The sequence below is a fragment of the Trichoplusia ni genome, chromosome 14 (genome assembly GCF_003590095.1).
Source record: "Trichoplusia ni isolate ovarian cell line Hi5 chromosome 14, tn1, whole genome shotgun sequence".
Taxonomy (NCBI): Eukaryota; Metazoa; Arthropoda; class Insecta; order Lepidoptera; family Noctuidae; genus Trichoplusia; species Trichoplusia ni.
The window spans coordinates 6,382,930-6,400,668 of NC_039491.1; the positions used below are offsets into that span (position 1 = coordinate 6,382,930).

The following is a 17,739-nucleotide window of genomic DNA, read 5'->3' on the forward strand; positions in this document are numbered from 1 at the left end:
GAGCATGACATTCAATTAATTTATATTTATTCAGTCTTTAAATGAAACATATCGCCTACAATGATTACAAGAAACAAAAAGTCGTAATTATAGAAGCATAGTGGGTATGATTCATGAGTAATTCACCTAAGTAAACAGTGTTATTATTCTTTTGTAATAGTCGCCATCACTGATACATAATATAGTGTTTAAATATTTAGATACGTGTTCAGTGAGGATGACGACCTTGTTTGTGCAAATCTTACACGTTTAACGTGAAAAGTATTATTGTTTATGTTTCACAAGTTAATTAAGAAAATACCTGGCATTACTTTGTAATCAAAGGGATCCCAAAAATTAAAAAAAAAATAAGGACATATGACACACGTATAGTTAAAAATTACAACTAATCATATTCCATTTCTAGCTTACCTACTTATATCATGCTAAAATGAGTGTAACTATATTTTCCAGAGATGTTGTTTTTGTTTCAGAATGATTATGTTTCCAAAAATCAATACAGTTAATCAGCAAAGAAAATTAATAAACTGACGACAAACAAACTTAATACAAAAAAAAATAGTTTGAACACAGTTGGCAATCGCAACAGCTGTCTAAGTCACATTGACAACATAACACAATTGACACCAAGCTAGTTCTCATGACACAATAATGGGAAATATTCAAAACTATAAAAACCTTTACTTTCCCATACCATTGGTGCACAATTCTGATCAGGGAAGGGGAAACAAATGTCATTAATTCCAAATAGCTTCGCAATTTGTTTCCTTATGTAATGTACTTACATTTATAAGTGTTTATATTCCTCTTTATGTTAATTTTAATTACCTATGTACTAATATGTCCATCTTATTTACGTATATGAAACAGGAAAGGTTTATAATAGCGTATGAATCAGTATGTTCTTTGAATATTACAATGTCATCTCTTTTTAATATAGAAATATATGTTTTCAGGAAGAATTAGGTACCTAAGTATATAAGTATTGATAGAATTTGAAAAACACAAGTTTCTCTGTTTTTTTCTATGTGTATATTCTTGACTGAAACACAAAAGTCTTAATTACACAAATTTATTAATACCACCATACAATCTTTTATTCTTCTTCATCAACCGCGATACAATCTTTTACAAGATTTACGTCACAGTACGTAATTAATCTTAGTAATCTTGTCCTATGAAACCTTAATAATATATTAAGACTTCCAGCGTTAGGGTGCCCTATATTCAAGCATGTTACAAGTGATTCCTCATGTATTCAAATCACCCAGACCTCCGCTTTCCACATGTTCCTTACCTACATGCTTGTAGAGAGAGCAATTTATCATGTAACACAGTCTTACAGACAATATCTATTATTATTGACGTAAGCTTAAGCTGATCCGATGTTCGCACTTACGTTTTTGGCGACGACGGTTGTATTATCATAGCGATCTGCTAAACAGTCACGTATACTTGAAGGATGAGAGGTGAGATCATCCGAAACATTGAGTCACCGCGAAATTTTAAGTTGACGACCAGGATTTAACGATTTTAACTCACTACCTTTATGGGTAGGGTCACAGGCCTTTGTACCCTAAGGAAAAATTTGTCTTGATTAACCCTTAAATACCTCGAGTATCAATTTTGATACCGAACTTTCAAACCGAATGTATACTTGTAATTCGTTTTTTTTTTAAATGTTAGGCTGATTTATAATATTATTGCATAGTGTCGTTTACATTGAAATAAAAAAAAAAGTCTAATGCCTGAAGTATCAAAATTGATACCAGTTTTTTTTTTCGAAATATGCATATGAAATACATACTATGATTTTTTTTATTATTTTTCCAATTATCTAGCTCCTGCACAGAATACACCTATATTTTTTTTAATTTAATTTGAAAAATCAGGCTTCTAAGGGCTAAAGCTTTATATGATTTTTCTTAGTTAAATATACCGTTATTAGTGTGAACAATGATCTTCTTTTGTGTGTCATTTTTAACCCGCTCGAGAAGTGGATTACAAAAGACGTGTAGAAAAATTTGTATCTAGATTGGTACGAATTAATTTCCATAATAACAACCTGCGGGCTGATTATTACGTAAATAATTAAAACCCTAAATAAATTCTCATCTACCAAGAATTAAGCCCTGTTCGCAATTTCGACAACCAGACCCTACTGTTTGATTATTAGATTTGAAGGAAATTGATTTATGGACGACTAACAGTATTGTATATTAGTCGAGGCTAATATCTAAATAGCTAAAAATCCTGTACCCATAGCTAGCAAGCGAGCAAAATTGAGTACTTCCAGGATATGCAGTTGAGTTCCATCGGAGAGGAGACCATGAAAATAAATTTAAGTGACAACCGTTAATACATTAGGTACCAGACGAGGATACAAGATAGCTGAGATTACAAGGCTAAACGTTAATTAGCGAGGTTTTAATGAGCCTCTCAGCTGATACGACTAACGGAAGTGTGATAAACATTCTTTTCCCTCGAATTCAGCAATAAAATTTAAGTTTTTCATAGTGTACATGGCTAAATTGTTTATTTTATGTCATCTCATCGTCTTTCTTACCAATATTTTTTATCGGATTAACCGAACTGAATACTAGTATTTTAAATGTAGCGTTTGCCTATCTGCCCTTCACGTTCCACCCAAGTAATAATCTTTACAATTAGTGTACAGAACCGAGAAAATGCGAAAAGAAAACATTAAAATTATAATAGTATACATATTATACGTAGAATATTTTAAGGACTATATAAGTGAAAAAATAATCAAAGATTTGACCTAAGTGACCTAAGTGATGATGACAGGATCATTCGAATGCACACACTTGGGCTAGTCAAGGATGACTAAGTAATATCTCATAATGCGTCAGCCTGTCTTGACTTGAAGCACTCTCGTCTCCCATTGTTTACTTTTAAAATGTAACTGGTATACATAATCCTCTGTAGGAAGTTGACGTCACACCTAGGATATAGATGCACGCCCGCATACCCATTATCTAAACTTGGGTTTCACCTTATAGGTAAATGTCATGATTTCATCGCACAATAATTTACACAAACAGGCCTACCCTACCGCCATGTCTTAGATATTATTGCGGGTGTGAATGGGAGACACACTAAAGCCGAGTGGTTAAGGTCACCAGGCCAAACCCATTATGCGCGTCGTGTCGCGGGTTCGATCCTCGCGTAGGACAAGCATTTGTCGAGGATCACAGAAACGCTTGTTCTGAGCCTGGATGTCTTTGCACACGTTATTTGTATGTTTGTGAAACCCTCGCGACACAGGGATTAAATTCCTTACTGCAGGAGTAGTAAAAAAAGAGATGACGCTCTACGCCGTGTATTGCGCTGTCACGCTTCCACATTCATACCAACCAACCACATAATAATATTTCTTTAAGACGTGGTGGTATACCCCTCAGGTGACTTTAACTCAGGTCCCATTGCATTCACTTCGTATTGAACCAATAGTAAAATGTAGCAACGTAGATATTATGACTGCCATAGAAAATATTTATCATACAGTAGTACTTACACAGTTCACAGTGAAAACAATTGATTCTTTTCACGTAATTTGATTATGTTATAGTTCTTGTTTTCCGTTCGTTACAGTTATTATTATTATCATGGAAAATCATATGCATAGTTTGCTACTCATTGTTACAATGCGATGAACGGACAGCCCCCTTCGCCAACAGACATTTCGACTATCATATTCATCTCACATTCATGCCAGATTTAACTGTTTTTTTTTACTAACTCTACTGTAAAAGTGACGCTGGGATAGTAGCTGTCAGTTGGCTACAAGGTCAGGAATCTTTATTCTCTAAATATAACCTTAAATGTTCTTACATTCGCTAATTAACACCGTGAAATGACAGGCTAAGGTGTTTCAGTATTCGGCCTACTTTACCAACCTAATTAAACTGATAAATGATTAATCATCGTTCAGTTATCGTCAAGGTTCCTTACCTGGTCTTAGAAAATTAGCACCAAGACAGCAGGCCAATGAAACTTACCACTCAAGTTACAATTTTCTCTGGGATGATGTTATGTAACAAGATCGATGTAATCAGTAATTTGTCTGTTATCTGTAGCCAGTCGTGCGTATTATTATAGTAAAGTAATTTAAGGGTAATTTATTAGATAAAAATGATCTACTGACTAAACTAGTATCCGAAAATTTTAAACTAATATGACAGGCAAATTATAAATCTTTGAAATATTACTCTCCTTTTTGACAGTTTTTGAAAAGGTGTTCGAACTTATTACTAACTATGTTTATCATCGAAATAGTACAAAATTTCCTGCACAAGATATTCCTCTTTGTAAGTAAGTATATTTTATGTGGTGATTTATGGTCTATGTGTATTCATATATCAGTCAAATAGCTATTTGTTCAAATTATGAGAGAGCAATATTAGGGTAAAGGGAAATATGTAAAACCTACAAAATTCGCATTTTATGAACACACTTTATGATACATTTTAGGTACATATATATTACATTATACCAACAAATATTTTCCTTTAATTATATTTTTGGTGCGTTTGTGACTCAATTCGTAACATCGAAGGGAAATGAAAATATTCAAAGCCAGTGACTAATTTCTATACTATTTAGTGACACAAATAGGTGTTGGCCAATTCATAATTACTGATATTTGAATTGAAACCTACCTAATATGATTAAGAAACATACCAAATTGTGTCTAGCCTAAATCTATAAGAGCACGTTTTATTAAATTCTAGACGGACGATAAAGAAGGAAAGTCGGTTTATTTTTGAGACCCGGCACGTTTTTGCATGTACGACACACTTATAGGTCGCAAAGAGGTTAAGAATTCTTCAATATTTATGTTCGATTGCGACCTTTCACCACACAATGGTACAGCACGAAACAACATTGCTACAACTTACTATATGTATACCAATAGGATATAAAATATATTAAATTTTCAAGAACTGTGTCGCCTTAAGTTTTATTTTCTATGAATGTGATAATATCCAATAGAGGTAACTAATTAATTACACTTTTCACTGTGACTGTCCCTTACAGCGTGATGTATGAAACACAAAAGTTTAGTGAACCTAGTGGTCCAACTATCCGCTTTGATCCTTATGCAGGCCGGTTTACTATGAAATATGTGAATGTATGAAATATGAATATATGTATATCTTACTTTATAAGTAAGAAAGCAAACTGAAAAGATTACCTACTCACTTGCAAGTAATTTTACAAAGCTATGTAAAAAGCTTAGGGTTATTGGTGCTTTTACAGTATTTTTAACTTTCTCTTTCAAGTTAACCCTAGAAAGATAGTCTGCGTAAAATTGACGCATGCATTCTTGAAATATTGCTCTCTCTTTCTAAATAGCGCGAATCCGTCGCTGTGCGTTTAGGACATCTCAGTCGCCGCTTGGAGCTCCCGTGAGGCGTGCTTGTCAATGCGGTAAGTGTCACTGATTTTGAACTATAACGACCGCGTGAGTCAAAATGACGCATGATTATCTTTTACGTGACTTTTAAGATTTAACTCATACGATAATTATATTGTTATTTCATGTTCTACTTACGTGATAACTTATTATATATATATTTTCTTGTTATAGATATCGTGACTAATATATAATAAAATGGGTAGTTCTTTAGACGATGAGCATATCCTCTCTGCTCTTCTGCAAAGCGATGACGAGCTTGTTGGTGAGGATTCTGACAGTGAAATATCAGATCACGTAAGTGAAGATGACGTCCAGAGCGATACAGAAGAAGCGTTTATAGATGAGGTACATGAAGTGCAGCCAACGTCAAGCGGTAGTGAAATATTAGACGAACAAAATGTTATTGAACAACCAGGTTCTTCATTGGCTTCTAACAAAATCTTGACCTTGCCACAGAGGACTATTAGAGGTAAGAATAAACATTGTTGGTCAACTTCAAAGTCCACGAGGCGTAGCCGAGTCTCTGCACTGAACATTGTCAGATCTCAAAGAGGTCCGACGCGTATGTGCCGCAATATATATGACCCACTTTTATGCTTCAAACTATTTTTTACTGATGAGATAATTTCGGAAATTGTAAAATGGACAAATGCTGAGATATCATTGAAACGTCGGGAATCTATGACAGGTGCTACATTTCGTGACACGAATGAAGATGAAATCTATGCTTTCTTTGGTATTCTGGTAATGACAGCAGTGAGAAAAGATAACCACATGTCCACAGATGACCTCTTTGATCGATCTTTGTCAATGGTGTACGTCTCTGTAATGAGTCGTGATCGTTTTGATTTTTTGATACGATGTCTTAGAATGGATGACAAAAGTATACGGCCCACACTTCGAGAAAACGATGTATTTACTCCTGTTAGAAAAATATGGGATCTCTTTATCCATCAGTGCATACAAAATTACACTCCAGGGGCTCATTTGACCATAGATGAACAGTTACTTGGTTTTAGAGGACGGTGTCCGTTTAGGATGTATATCCCAAACAAGCCAAGTAAGTATGGAATAAAAATCCTCATGATGTGTGACAGTGGTACAAAGTATATGATAAATGGAATGCCTTATTTGGGAAGAGGAACACAGACCAACGGAGTACCACTCGGTGAATACTACGTGAAGGAGTTATCAAAGCCTGTGCACGGTAGTTGTCGTAATATTACGTGTGACAATTGGTTCACCTCAATCCCTTTGGCAAAAAACTTACTACAAGAACCGTATAAGTTAACCATTGTGGGAACCGTGCGATCAAACAAACGCGAGATACCGGAAGTACTGAAAAACAGTCGCTCCAGGCCAGTGGGAACATCGATGTTTTGTTTTGACGGACCCCTTACTCTCGTCTCATATAAACCGAAGCCAGCTAAGATGGTATACTTATTATCATCTTGTGATGAGGATGCTTCTATCAACGAAAGTACCGGTAAACCGCAAATGGTTATGTATTATAATCAAACTAAAGGCGGAGTGGACACGCTAGACCAAATGTGTTCTGTGATGACCTGCAGTAGGAAGACGAATAGGTGGCCTATGGCATTATTGTACGGAATGATAAACATTGCCTGCATAAATTCTTTTATTATATACAGCCATAATGTCAGTAGCAAGGGAGAAAAGGTTCAAAGTCGCAAAAAATTTATGAGAAACCTTTACATGAGCCTGACGTCATCGTTTATGCGTAAGCGTTTAGAAGCTCCTACTTTGAAGAGATATTTGCGCGATAATATCTCTAATATTTTGCCAAATGAAGTGCCTGGTACATCAGATGACAGTACTGAAGAGCCAGTAACGAAAAAACGTACTTACTGTACTTACTGCCCCTCTAAAATAAGGCGAAAGGCAAATGCATCGTGCAAAAAATGCAAAAAAGTTATTTGTCGAGAGCATAATATTGATATGTGCCAAAGTTGTTTCTGACTGACTAATAAGTATAATTTGTTTCTATTATGTATAAGTTAAGCTAATTACTTATTTTATAATACAACATGACTGTTTTTAAAGTACAAAATAAGTTTATTTTTGTAAAAGAGAGAATGTTTAAAAGTTTTGTTACTTTATAGAAGAAATTTTGAGTTTTTGTTTTTTTTTAATAAATAAATAAACATAAATAAATAGTTTGTTGAATTTATTATTAGTATGTAAGTGTAAATATAATAAAACTTAATATCTATTCAAATTAATAAATAAACCTCGATATACAGACCGATAAAACACATGCGTCAATTTTACGCATGATTATCTTTAACGTACGTCACAATATGATTATCTTTCTAGGGTTAAGAACATTAACAAATGGGGTGCAAAACTTTTAAATTACCTATTTAAAATAATAAATTTTGAAATACTCCTTGGAGACTTTCTGTTTGTGCGTAGATGTAATTTTATAACGTTTTAGTCTGCAGAGTTTATTGACTGTAAAGCATTGGGTTTTCCTTTTAGTCATATTCCCAGTAGTAGAGGGTTCCTAATTTATCTCTCAGTCTGTAATAAGGTCACTGATGTTCATGCTTTTATGCACATGATAATTGTTTTTCAAAATGCCGGTGAAACGAAAAACGCCGGTAAAAAGTTTCAATTTGTTTCTCGTCATACTTTTTTCTCTTGCTTGTTAACCCTGAGCATGTATTTTTGGTTTACTATAGGCTCGCACTCACAAGTGATGGAGACTTATATTAGTAAATATATCGAAATCGGTTTAGTAGATCTTGAATTTACCCAAAATTTGTTACAATGTTATAGGTGATTATGGCTAGTATTTCATGGGAGAGTAGAAACAATATTAAGGTAAAATAAAACAAATGAAAAATGTGTAATAAAAATAGTTGTATAAATCGAAAATAAAAATAATTTTTTCCATGATAGATGTTATCAATAAAGATTACTCTGGAATGATTACAATATCACGATTTATAAACATCTTTTGATTTCATAGTTAAACTACAAATATAACCTTTGCAAAAGCGAGTCTCAAATACAAATTTGTAGCTTAATTACTAATTCATAGAAGATAAATACTATAAGTATTTAAAGGTATATTTTATATTTCACTGTAACCTTATTTATTCTAAACTTAATGATAAAATGGAAGATATAGTAGCTTATTTATATATTCGAGATGGTGAAGGAGTCCAGTTGGTCTCCTTAGTGGTGGAAAAGTCTGAGGTTGGTGTGTGCCAGTACGATCTTGTGTTCATTGCACGCGTCAATAACCTCTTTGTCGTTGTTCGAGCCTGACGGACTGCCAATATATTCGACGCCGCACTGTAAAATAATAAATGAAAGTAAATATTAAAATCTTTTTTTTTGTCTATAATCTATTTCTGTTTCATCAACTGATTTCTTCAATCAATAACGAGGTCAAAACAAACTATAGATGAATTTGAGACATGAAATGTTACATTTATTTTATATTTATCAAGTTTGGGTAAAAGCAGTCTTTTGATTTATTAGCTTTTTACACTTATTCTTTAAAATTATACAATCGGCCTACACAATATATGCTTCTGCTTAGCAAAGAGTTCTTCTCATAAATATGGAAATATAAGACTTATTTAATACAAAAAATAACAAACCTGTACAGCCCTGTCGATGTTATCACGGAAAGGGAAGAAGGCGTCAGACGCGAGAGCGACACGGTCCATCTTAGAGATCCATTCCTCACGTTCCTTCTCAGTCAGCAAGGCAGGTGCATTGCCTTCAAACAGCGAGGTGAACTGGTCTAGTGGGAGATCTGAACCTGTGGAAATGTATTATAGATTGAAACCAACATTCAGAGGTTTTACTACAACCTTTAAGAAAAGTACTGTGCAGTTGTCCAAGAGATGCCAAACCTGCTTTACGCAGCAGAGCGCTCTCACACCTTTCTTAAAATTAGACCACATACTTTATGACGTGAAATTGGGCCCTCAGACCAAGTTGGAACAAGAAATATTATTGAAATCCTAAAGCTAATTTAGTTAATAACCAATCTTTATTTTTATGCTAGGTCATACTTTTTAATGGTTAGATAGTAAATTTAATGTCAGAATTTATTTTAGGAATAGAACTATTGAGTCTAGAGCTTGCTGGTACACTGCATATACTGTTTGAGTGATTTGAAGTGCTCAGAGTTATAGAGCCTGTAGACAGGTTTATTTCTCCAATCATGAACGCCAAACTGACAGTCAAAGTCACCTTACTTATCGAAAGGGATGACCTTGACGGCCTGATGCATCTATTTGTTTCGTATTTAAATATAATGTATCAATGTGTGGTCGGTGCGAGGTACTGACCGACGGTCCCGTTGACGTAGTTGTCGATGGCGTTGGCCTGCACGGCGCGGCTGACGCCGTGTCGGAAGCGCATGGCCAGCACGCGCGGGTGGCGGCGCAGCCACCACAGCGCCGCCTTGCCGCCCGCCAGCCGCGTGCAGTGGATGCGGGACTGCTGCCCCGCGCCGATACCTACCACCTGAACACAAACAATTCTATATTGTAATCATTTTCCTTACGTGGATTCATGAGTATTTGGTATCTAGCTGGAGTCGAGTTCCACTCGCGATCCCGCTGCTGTGACAACTCATTATTGAACAGTTGGGATAGAAATATAGTGATGCCATCCCGATGAATATGCTTGCGTAAAACGTTATCAAATATTAGGTTAACAATGATCTTCTTAATAATGTTGTAATATTCATTGTATAAACTTATGATGCCTGGGACTACTATCTACCTTTTAATAGTCTTACATTTTTTAAACGTCTTTTTTAGTTTTTAAGTATATTGGTCATGATTTAATAAAGATAAACAGAATAACAACGATTTGGTTACAGAAAGGAATCAAGAAAAAGCGTCACCTAAAGCGTCATTAAACATCATACACTGAAACTAACGCTGATACGGTTTTGCGTCATTTGACGACGCGACGTCGCAAATGATGCGACGCGATTAATTCATACATAAATCATTAGTATCTTAAACTTTAATCTGTGTTATCTGACCTGTCCATCCCGGGCGAAGCAGACAGAGTTGCTTTGTGTGTATTTGAGTGCAATTGTGGCTACGATGAGATCCCTGACGGCATTAGCAGGGAGCTGGCTCTTGTTGGTGACAATAGTCTTGAACAGCTCGGGAGTGATCTTGGCGTCGTTGCGTCTTTGTTCCAATGTCAGGCCGAAGATTGTCTTCTGCTCCAATAGGTCTGGCTCGTAGCTGGGATCCATCTTGAAATATTGAGAAAACTTTTTTAGGATAGTCTGCTTAAACAACGATTCCCGAATATGGTTGTATAACGGAACCAATTATTTCGAAAACCTAAGAATACTGGCCAAAGAGCAGACCATTTTAAGTATTAACATATTCTTACTTGTTTTTTCAGACGCAAATTCTTTGGAAGAGTTTAAATGATACATCAATAGATATAGGTACCTGTAAAACGCAGTAGTTGCCTCCCTTCTTCTTTTTGAGTATCTCCAATGCTTCCGCACTGTATCCAGGTGCTATGATGCCGTCCGACACCTCCCGCGATATGATGCGCGCGGTCACGGCGTCACACTCGTCGGACAGCGCCACGAAGTCGCCGAACGAACTCATGCGGTCGGCCCCGCGGGCGCGGGCGTAGGCGCAAGCGAGAGGCGTCAGGGTAGGGAGTAAGTCAGCTACCATGCAAACGGATGCCTGTCAACGAAAAAACAGTAGAAACATTTACTATCATTCAACGCAAATCGTCAAAGAAAAACGTGATTTGTTTTTTTTTTGTGAATTTTACTGAATTAAATCGTACCTCTTCCTCAGTGAGTGGAGTTCCCACAGCGGCACCGGCGGGTGACACGTGCTTGAAACTTGTAGCGGCGGGCAAGCCCAAAGCCTCTTTCAATTCTTTTACTAGCTGCCACGCGTTTAGAGCGTCGCACAAGTTGATGAAGCCCGGAGAACCGTTTAAAGTAGTAAGCGGCAACTTGTCGCGTGTCGTGAAAACTTGCGCGGGTTTCTGATGAGGGTTCATACCTGTAAAGCATTAACATTATTTAATGTCAGTTCAGAGCTCCAATAGTTGAAAAATCGGTATGGAAAAGTCATCGGTATTCAAATTACCTATCGTATAGTTAAAAGACAGAAATGCTTACCATATCTCAAAGTCAACTGAGCTTCTCCCGCGGAGTACTGTCTGCGGAAGTAATCTGAGATGGCAAGATCATATTCCGAGGTTTGTGTGAATGCTTTCAACGCCAACCGCTTTCTGTCAATATAACATGATTTGTTTAGATGTAAAAAACAATAAATCTAATACAATTTCTTCCGTAAGCTTCAGGACACATTTAAGGTAAAAGTATCATCGGCAGTTTAACTTACATTTTCGTTAGCGTCCTAAGATTAAGCTAGACCTGATAATAAGAACTAATATTGAGATTTCAGTTCATAACGACACTTTTCAGAAATATTTATTAACGGTACAAACCTAGTATCGAGTGAGGTCTGGTGGTCCTTGTTTTGTTTAAGTTCAGCAATAACAGTATCGTAATCGTTGGGGTCACAGATAATGGTGACTCTATCGTGATTCTTAGCTGCAGCGCGGAGTAATGTCACTCCCCCGATGTCAATGTTCTCTACAGCGTCAGCGATGGTCACGCCGGGCTTCGATACGGTTTGGACGAACGGGTACAAGTTGCAGACAACTACGCTGATCATGTCGAACTTCTGCCTTTTCATGTCTTCTTGGTCAGAGTCTGTCACTCTGAAGAAAATATTATAAAATTTTGATATTAGTAGTTCTATGGAACATAGACACATGTACATAGGTTACACAGGCGTAGGTCTCCCCACATGAAAAAACCCCAGGAATCATTCTCAAAGAAGATAATATAAAAAGGACAATAATTTGTCTGTAGCAATATTAACATTTAATATTTGCTCAATTATTGATATGTATAATTAAGCTTACCTGGAAAGTATACCGGCGTGCACAGCAGGGTGTAGAGTTTTCACTCGTCCTCCGAGCATTTCTGGAGCCTTAGTAATGTCGGAAACTTCTGTGACTGAGAGGCCAGCATTCCGAAGAGCTGTAGCAGTGCCGCCGCTGGCCACCAGGCCGAGGCCGATTTCTGACAGGCATTTGGCTAATGGCAGTAAGCCTGTCTTATCCGAAACACTAAGGAGAGCTGTAAGGGAAGTTAATTACATGAGTAACAATCAGGGTAATTTGTACAACCTTGACACTTATTGTAGTGTGCCAAGGTTATACAAGTAATATTACCAAAAAGATAGTGATGATCGATATTAAATTCTAAGAAACTAGGTGTAAAAGGAGTAATTTTTTTCAGAAATAATGTGGTACTTGATAATCCATCCGTTTTAATATTATTGTTACTTTCCAAATATTTGTAAGGTAAATTTTGTCTTTTGGCAATAACTTACCTAATTTTCCGTTACCAGCCATGATGTATGAGCCTTGTGAATTGGTTTATTGTAATGACGATATGAGATAATTGTTCTGAGTGAGCTTATATCGGCTTCGTATGGTTGACCTAACGCAGGGGTTCCTGATAACAAAATAAACTTGTTTACCAAACTAGTAGGGTTGTAGCAATTCGGTATGAGAAATTCGGTGGCTGTTTTTCACTTTGAATATGTTTTTTTACTTTTTTACGATGATTGTTTTGTTATTACGAATGTAGTATTATAATATAATTTTGAAGCCCAATAAGTATGTTTTAAGATTAAAATGAAAACATTTTAAATTATGCGTATTATCTGCTTTACTAAATTTTACTTAATAGCATGCCATCGTTACGATATTAACTTAATTGTTCTGTGACTAATGTTCCATAACAAAATAATCCTTTCTCCATGGACTAGCTTTTTATTAACATTAGCCACAACACACGAGAGCGTGTAACGAGAGTGTGCAATGTTTTACATAATGCGTCTAGTGATAAAAAGGAAAAATCATGAGTCTCATGAGTACAAAACATGATATAAGGCGAATTTGACAACCCTATCTTAACAAACATGCCACGTAAATGTCGTGATGTAAATAAAATTTATATTGCTATGTGATAACACAACAGCTAAATTCATGAGTCGTAATGCAGTATCGATTGAGAAAATATTGACGTTCTTCATGATACTATGGCCAGGCTGTTTGGTGTGGGTATAATTTTTTCAATTAAGAAGTATTACTTATAGAAGAAAAATCTTGGATAATTTTAGATCTGAATACGGCTTGTAATTTCTTCATCTTATTGGCACGGTTTCAAGTGCGTTTTTTTTAAGTATATTACGGTAAAATCAATCTGGATGTATAACGAGTTAAGTAAGTGATGGTGTGTCTTACATTACATTTTAAAAGGTGCCGAATAATCCTATTTAATACTTATCGTCTTATCAAGTAAGGTTCAAAGTTCTCACACTTTTTTTCTGAAGTGATCATGAATAACGAATAATTATATCATTCAGACATTCGTGATAATACAACCGCACAGCAGGTTATATAGCTAGCGAATTTGCTCAAAACGAACCAATAATATATTTAAATTAATGGACATTTATCGCATTGTCTATGACACCTGCTGGACGAAATAGTCTACCTACCCAAACTTTATGAAACGTAAGTATAACAAAATTTGTCCCTTTAAGTGTTATGAGGATTAAGTGTTCTAAGAGTGTAGATTACTCTATATTATTACGGCTATTTGCATAAATAGTATAAATACGTAGCTAAATAAGTAACCATGATAGTCGACATTGCGTAAGCTTCTGATAATAGGTAATTATTAAAATAGCTATTCGGTAAACAGCAGCAATATGACGTACATAAAATTGTATACACTGATATTATTTCTATTAAAGATTCGAAAACAAACAAACGAACCAATAACTTATCAAAATATTAGGTAGGCACTTTTTCTCATTTGTGATTTCATAAAAATATGAAGTGAATAATAGAAAGAAAAATTTAAATTTCGACAAAATTCGAACCTGTATGTCTTATATATTTCATTGCTAAAATTAATCTATTTTCAAAAAAAAAATCGAAAAACCGAACCGAAACATTCAATAACTCTAGATTTAATCCATAACAATAAGCTATAGGACTACATGAGATTTTCTGAACACTTGGGAAAAGTTAAATAAAAAAATAAGTTAATTAAAAAAATATTAATCTAGCTTATCAAGCAATAAAAGTAATTAAGATTACATAATTAGTCTTAGTTGATTATTCATTTAAAACTGTGCCAAGTACACCACCTTATTGATGAATATTCAACTTATAAAATAAATTTGAAATTTTTATATTGTTTGTTTTTCAATTTCAAACCTTTACCACTTTTAAGATCATCTTTTCTATTTCTATCAATACTTTTTTAATACTTTGAAGACGAGTACATGGTGTAAAAGAAATTAATATTGACATGTGTGTGACATAAACAAAGGAAGCAGCAAACTGGTCAATACTACTATACTTGCTAATCATTGCATAAAGGATAGAAAATTTATTAACAATTTTACTATACTTTATTTTATTAGGTATGTTGGGTACCTAATAAAATAAAGTAAATAATCTTATCTAATCATTTAATATTTTTTCTTCTTAAATTCAGGTTAAAATAAAATGAGACCAAAACCAAGCCAACACAAAAGGGCCCCAATGCTATTTACAATGGCAGATGAATGGCGGAACACTTCCTGTCAGTAAAATGATTATAAATAGCAGAATATGGCAGCAGTCATGACCACATCAAGTAAACATCAGTACTTTAAAAATTAGTAATTGTTTTATATGACTTTTGGTGTTAAACTTAAATGCCATTACAATGACTTTAGATATTTTTGGCAACAAAGAACATTTTGTGGTCTACACAAAATAATAGTAAATATCTGATTCTATGAAGTGATCAATTATAGATCATGATTTGTTTCAAATTGTATTAAAAATATATGGGTGGAGTTTAAAACCTCTTCTTTTTGGAGCGTCTTAAAAGACAAATTTAAAACCCTTAAAATTGGACTGTTTGAGGGTTAAATATCATGCTGAGTGAAGCAGTGATAAATCTGATTAATCTTACATGATCATTCCTTTCCGATTCAGGCTTTGAATACAAGGGATCATTAAGTTAATCGATGAAATAACAATTTTTAATACTGTTTGTAGCACTTGGATACAAGCGATGGAAGAGAATAAAAAAAACGTCAGTTACAAACCATACGACGTAATACTGGTTTGTACTCACTTCTCACTAATGTAAGTCTAAAAGTTTGATGATAACACTTATCAACCAGTAGATGACCTTAATAGATTTAATCTTATTAGAATATTATTAACTAAAGCAGTACAATTATTTATTATTTATCTACTTACTAATTTCTCAGACTTGAAATAGTCCTTCAATTATTCAATACCGGTCAAAGCTTAAACAATTATTTATTGGTTAGGTTAGCTGTCAGCTGCTACAGATGACAGTTGAACACAAGCAAGCACGTGTTGTTTGTTTTGTTTACAAACTGTTGACTTTGTTTTATTAGCGTTATTTGCAATAAGGAGGTAAAAACTTAAGCACTGCTGTTTTTATTTAAAAGCGGGCCTACCTACAACTATCCCTCTTAGGTATTGCTAATCAAAAATGCAACTACTAAACGTGGAACACGTTTAGTTAGCGAAATCTCAAACGTCAACGTCACTGCGATTATAAGTTTCCGAGCATGGGACTTTGTTATAAAAGTCCTTTGGTTATGTTATTGAATTTATAACAAGTTACTCGAGCTCTTTATGAAGTAATTATGTCAGAACCAGTAGCGAAACCTTCTGGTAAAAGTTGGAGAGAAATTAATCAGGAAAGAAAAGCATTGAAACGGCAGCGAAATGAAGAAAAAATTGTCAAACGTGAGAAACGAGCAGCGCTTGAACTTGAAGCCGAGTCAAAAGTTAAGGAAGAAGTAGAATGGGAAAAGAAATGTTCCGAGATTTCGACTGTGAGCATAGCTATACCAGGGTCCATTCTAGAAAATGCTCAATCAGCCGAATTGCGAACATACTTGGCCGGACAGATAGCAAGAGCTGCCTGCGTGTTTTGTGTAGATGAGGTTATCATTTACGATGATATTGGCGACAAGATGAACACAAAGAAGTCTAAGTTAGAAGTCGCAGACGGTGTCAAAGTAGCACGAAAAAGTTGCGTCCAACTAGCAAGAATTTTACAATATCTAGAATGTCCACAATACTTGCGAAAACACTTTTTTCCAATACACAAAGATTTAGAGTTTGCTGGTCTTCTCAATCCGTTAGATGCTCCCCATCATTTAAGGATGTCAAATGATTTTCAGTTCAGGTAATTTTTGTAATAATCATATGAAAAGTATTTAGAACTGCAATCAATTGTAAATAGACTAGAAATGTTTAATATGCTTTTTATATTTTATTTCAGAGAAGGCATAACTATGAACAAGAAAGTAAAACCAGGCCGAGGTTCTCAGGTCAATGTTGGGCTCCTCCAAGATATTTCTACAGATAAATTATTAAACCCTGGCATTAGAGTTACAGTTAAAATGCTTCCAACACAAGAAGGAGGTAAAAAACTGAAAGGAAAAATTGTTAGTTTAACCACACCAAGGGCTGAGACTGGTGTTTACTGGGGGTACACTGTCCGTATTGCTAACAACCTAAGCCAAGTATTTACACAGAGTCCCTACAAAGATGGGTATGTAAATATATATTTTTATCTAATAAATACACTTAAGGTTTGCAAGTATTAATTTTTGTCTTTTGTTTAAGGTACGATTTAACCATCGGAACTTCTGATACTGGAACACCAGTGGATGACTTGCCTAATAAAGAACTGAAATATAACCATGTACTAATTGTATTTGGCGGCCTACATGGTATTGAGGCAGCATTAGAAAGTGATGAACAATTAAAAGAAGATGAAGCCAGTTTATTATTTAACCATTACATTAATGTACTACCTAATCAAGGTTCTAGAACAATCAGAACTGAAGAAGCAGTCCTCATTGCATTGTCAGGACTAAGATCAAAATTAAAAGCCATAAATGAGCCAATGGTTTTCACAGGTACTGGCATTGCTCAAAGTTCATTATTCCCTACTGCAAAAGTAGAGTTGTCTGACTCTGGCACAGATGCTAATTTAGATTTAAGCAGATTTGACTAATTAATAAAAAGTATCTTAATATTTGAGTTGTTTTTATTAAACCTTAACCTTTGTAGAAAAATATGTTTTTTTAACACTTAAAACTAATGGAAGA

At 34.9% G+C, this 17,739-nt stretch overlaps 2 protein-coding genes across 4 annotated transcripts; one reads left to right on the forward strand and one right to left on the reverse strand.

Moving 5' to 3' along the window:
• Window positions 1-8,309: 8,309 nt before the first annotated feature.
• LOC113500437 (bifunctional purine biosynthesis protein PURH-like) lies at window positions 8,310-15,946 on the reverse strand. 3 transcript variants are annotated; one of them, XM_026881233.1, is made up of 11 exons: window positions 15,842-15,946; window positions 12,898-13,022; window positions 12,425-12,641; window positions 11,942-12,217; window positions 11,610-11,722; window positions 11,267-11,490; window positions 10,912-11,160; window positions 10,485-10,706; window positions 9,778-9,955; window positions 9,079-9,242; window positions 8,310-8,767 (listed from the first exon to the last, which is right to left on the reverse strand). In XM_026881233.1, exons 2-11 carry the CDS (start codon window positions 12,917-12,919, stop codon window positions 8,648-8,650), a joined length of 1,785 nt encoding a protein of 594 aa, XP_026737034.1. In that variant the 5' UTR covers window positions 12,920-13,022; window positions 15,842-15,946; the 3' UTR covers window positions 8,310-8,647. The 3 variants fall into 3 exon arrangements, with proteins under 3 accessions (XP_026737034.1, XP_026737036.1, XP_026737035.1); XM_026881235.1 differs by lacking the exon at window positions 15,842-15,946 and adding an exon at window positions 15,714-15,731; XM_026881234.1 differs by lacking the exon at window positions 15,842-15,946 and adding an exon at window positions 15,549-15,627.
• A 189-nt stretch (window positions 15,947-16,135) lies between these two features.
• Window positions 16,136-17,666, forward strand: LOC113500439 (putative methyltransferase C9orf114). Its single transcript, XM_026881237.1, has 3 exons — window positions 16,136-16,808; window positions 16,905-17,177; window positions 17,252-17,666. The coding sequence occupies exons 1-3, from the start codon at window positions 16,261-16,263 to the stop codon at window positions 17,643-17,645; spliced, it is 1,215 nt and encodes a 404-aa protein (XP_026737038.1). The 5' UTR covers window positions 16,136-16,260; the 3' UTR covers window positions 17,646-17,666.
• The last annotated feature ends 73 nt before the right edge of the window (window positions 17,667-17,739 follow it).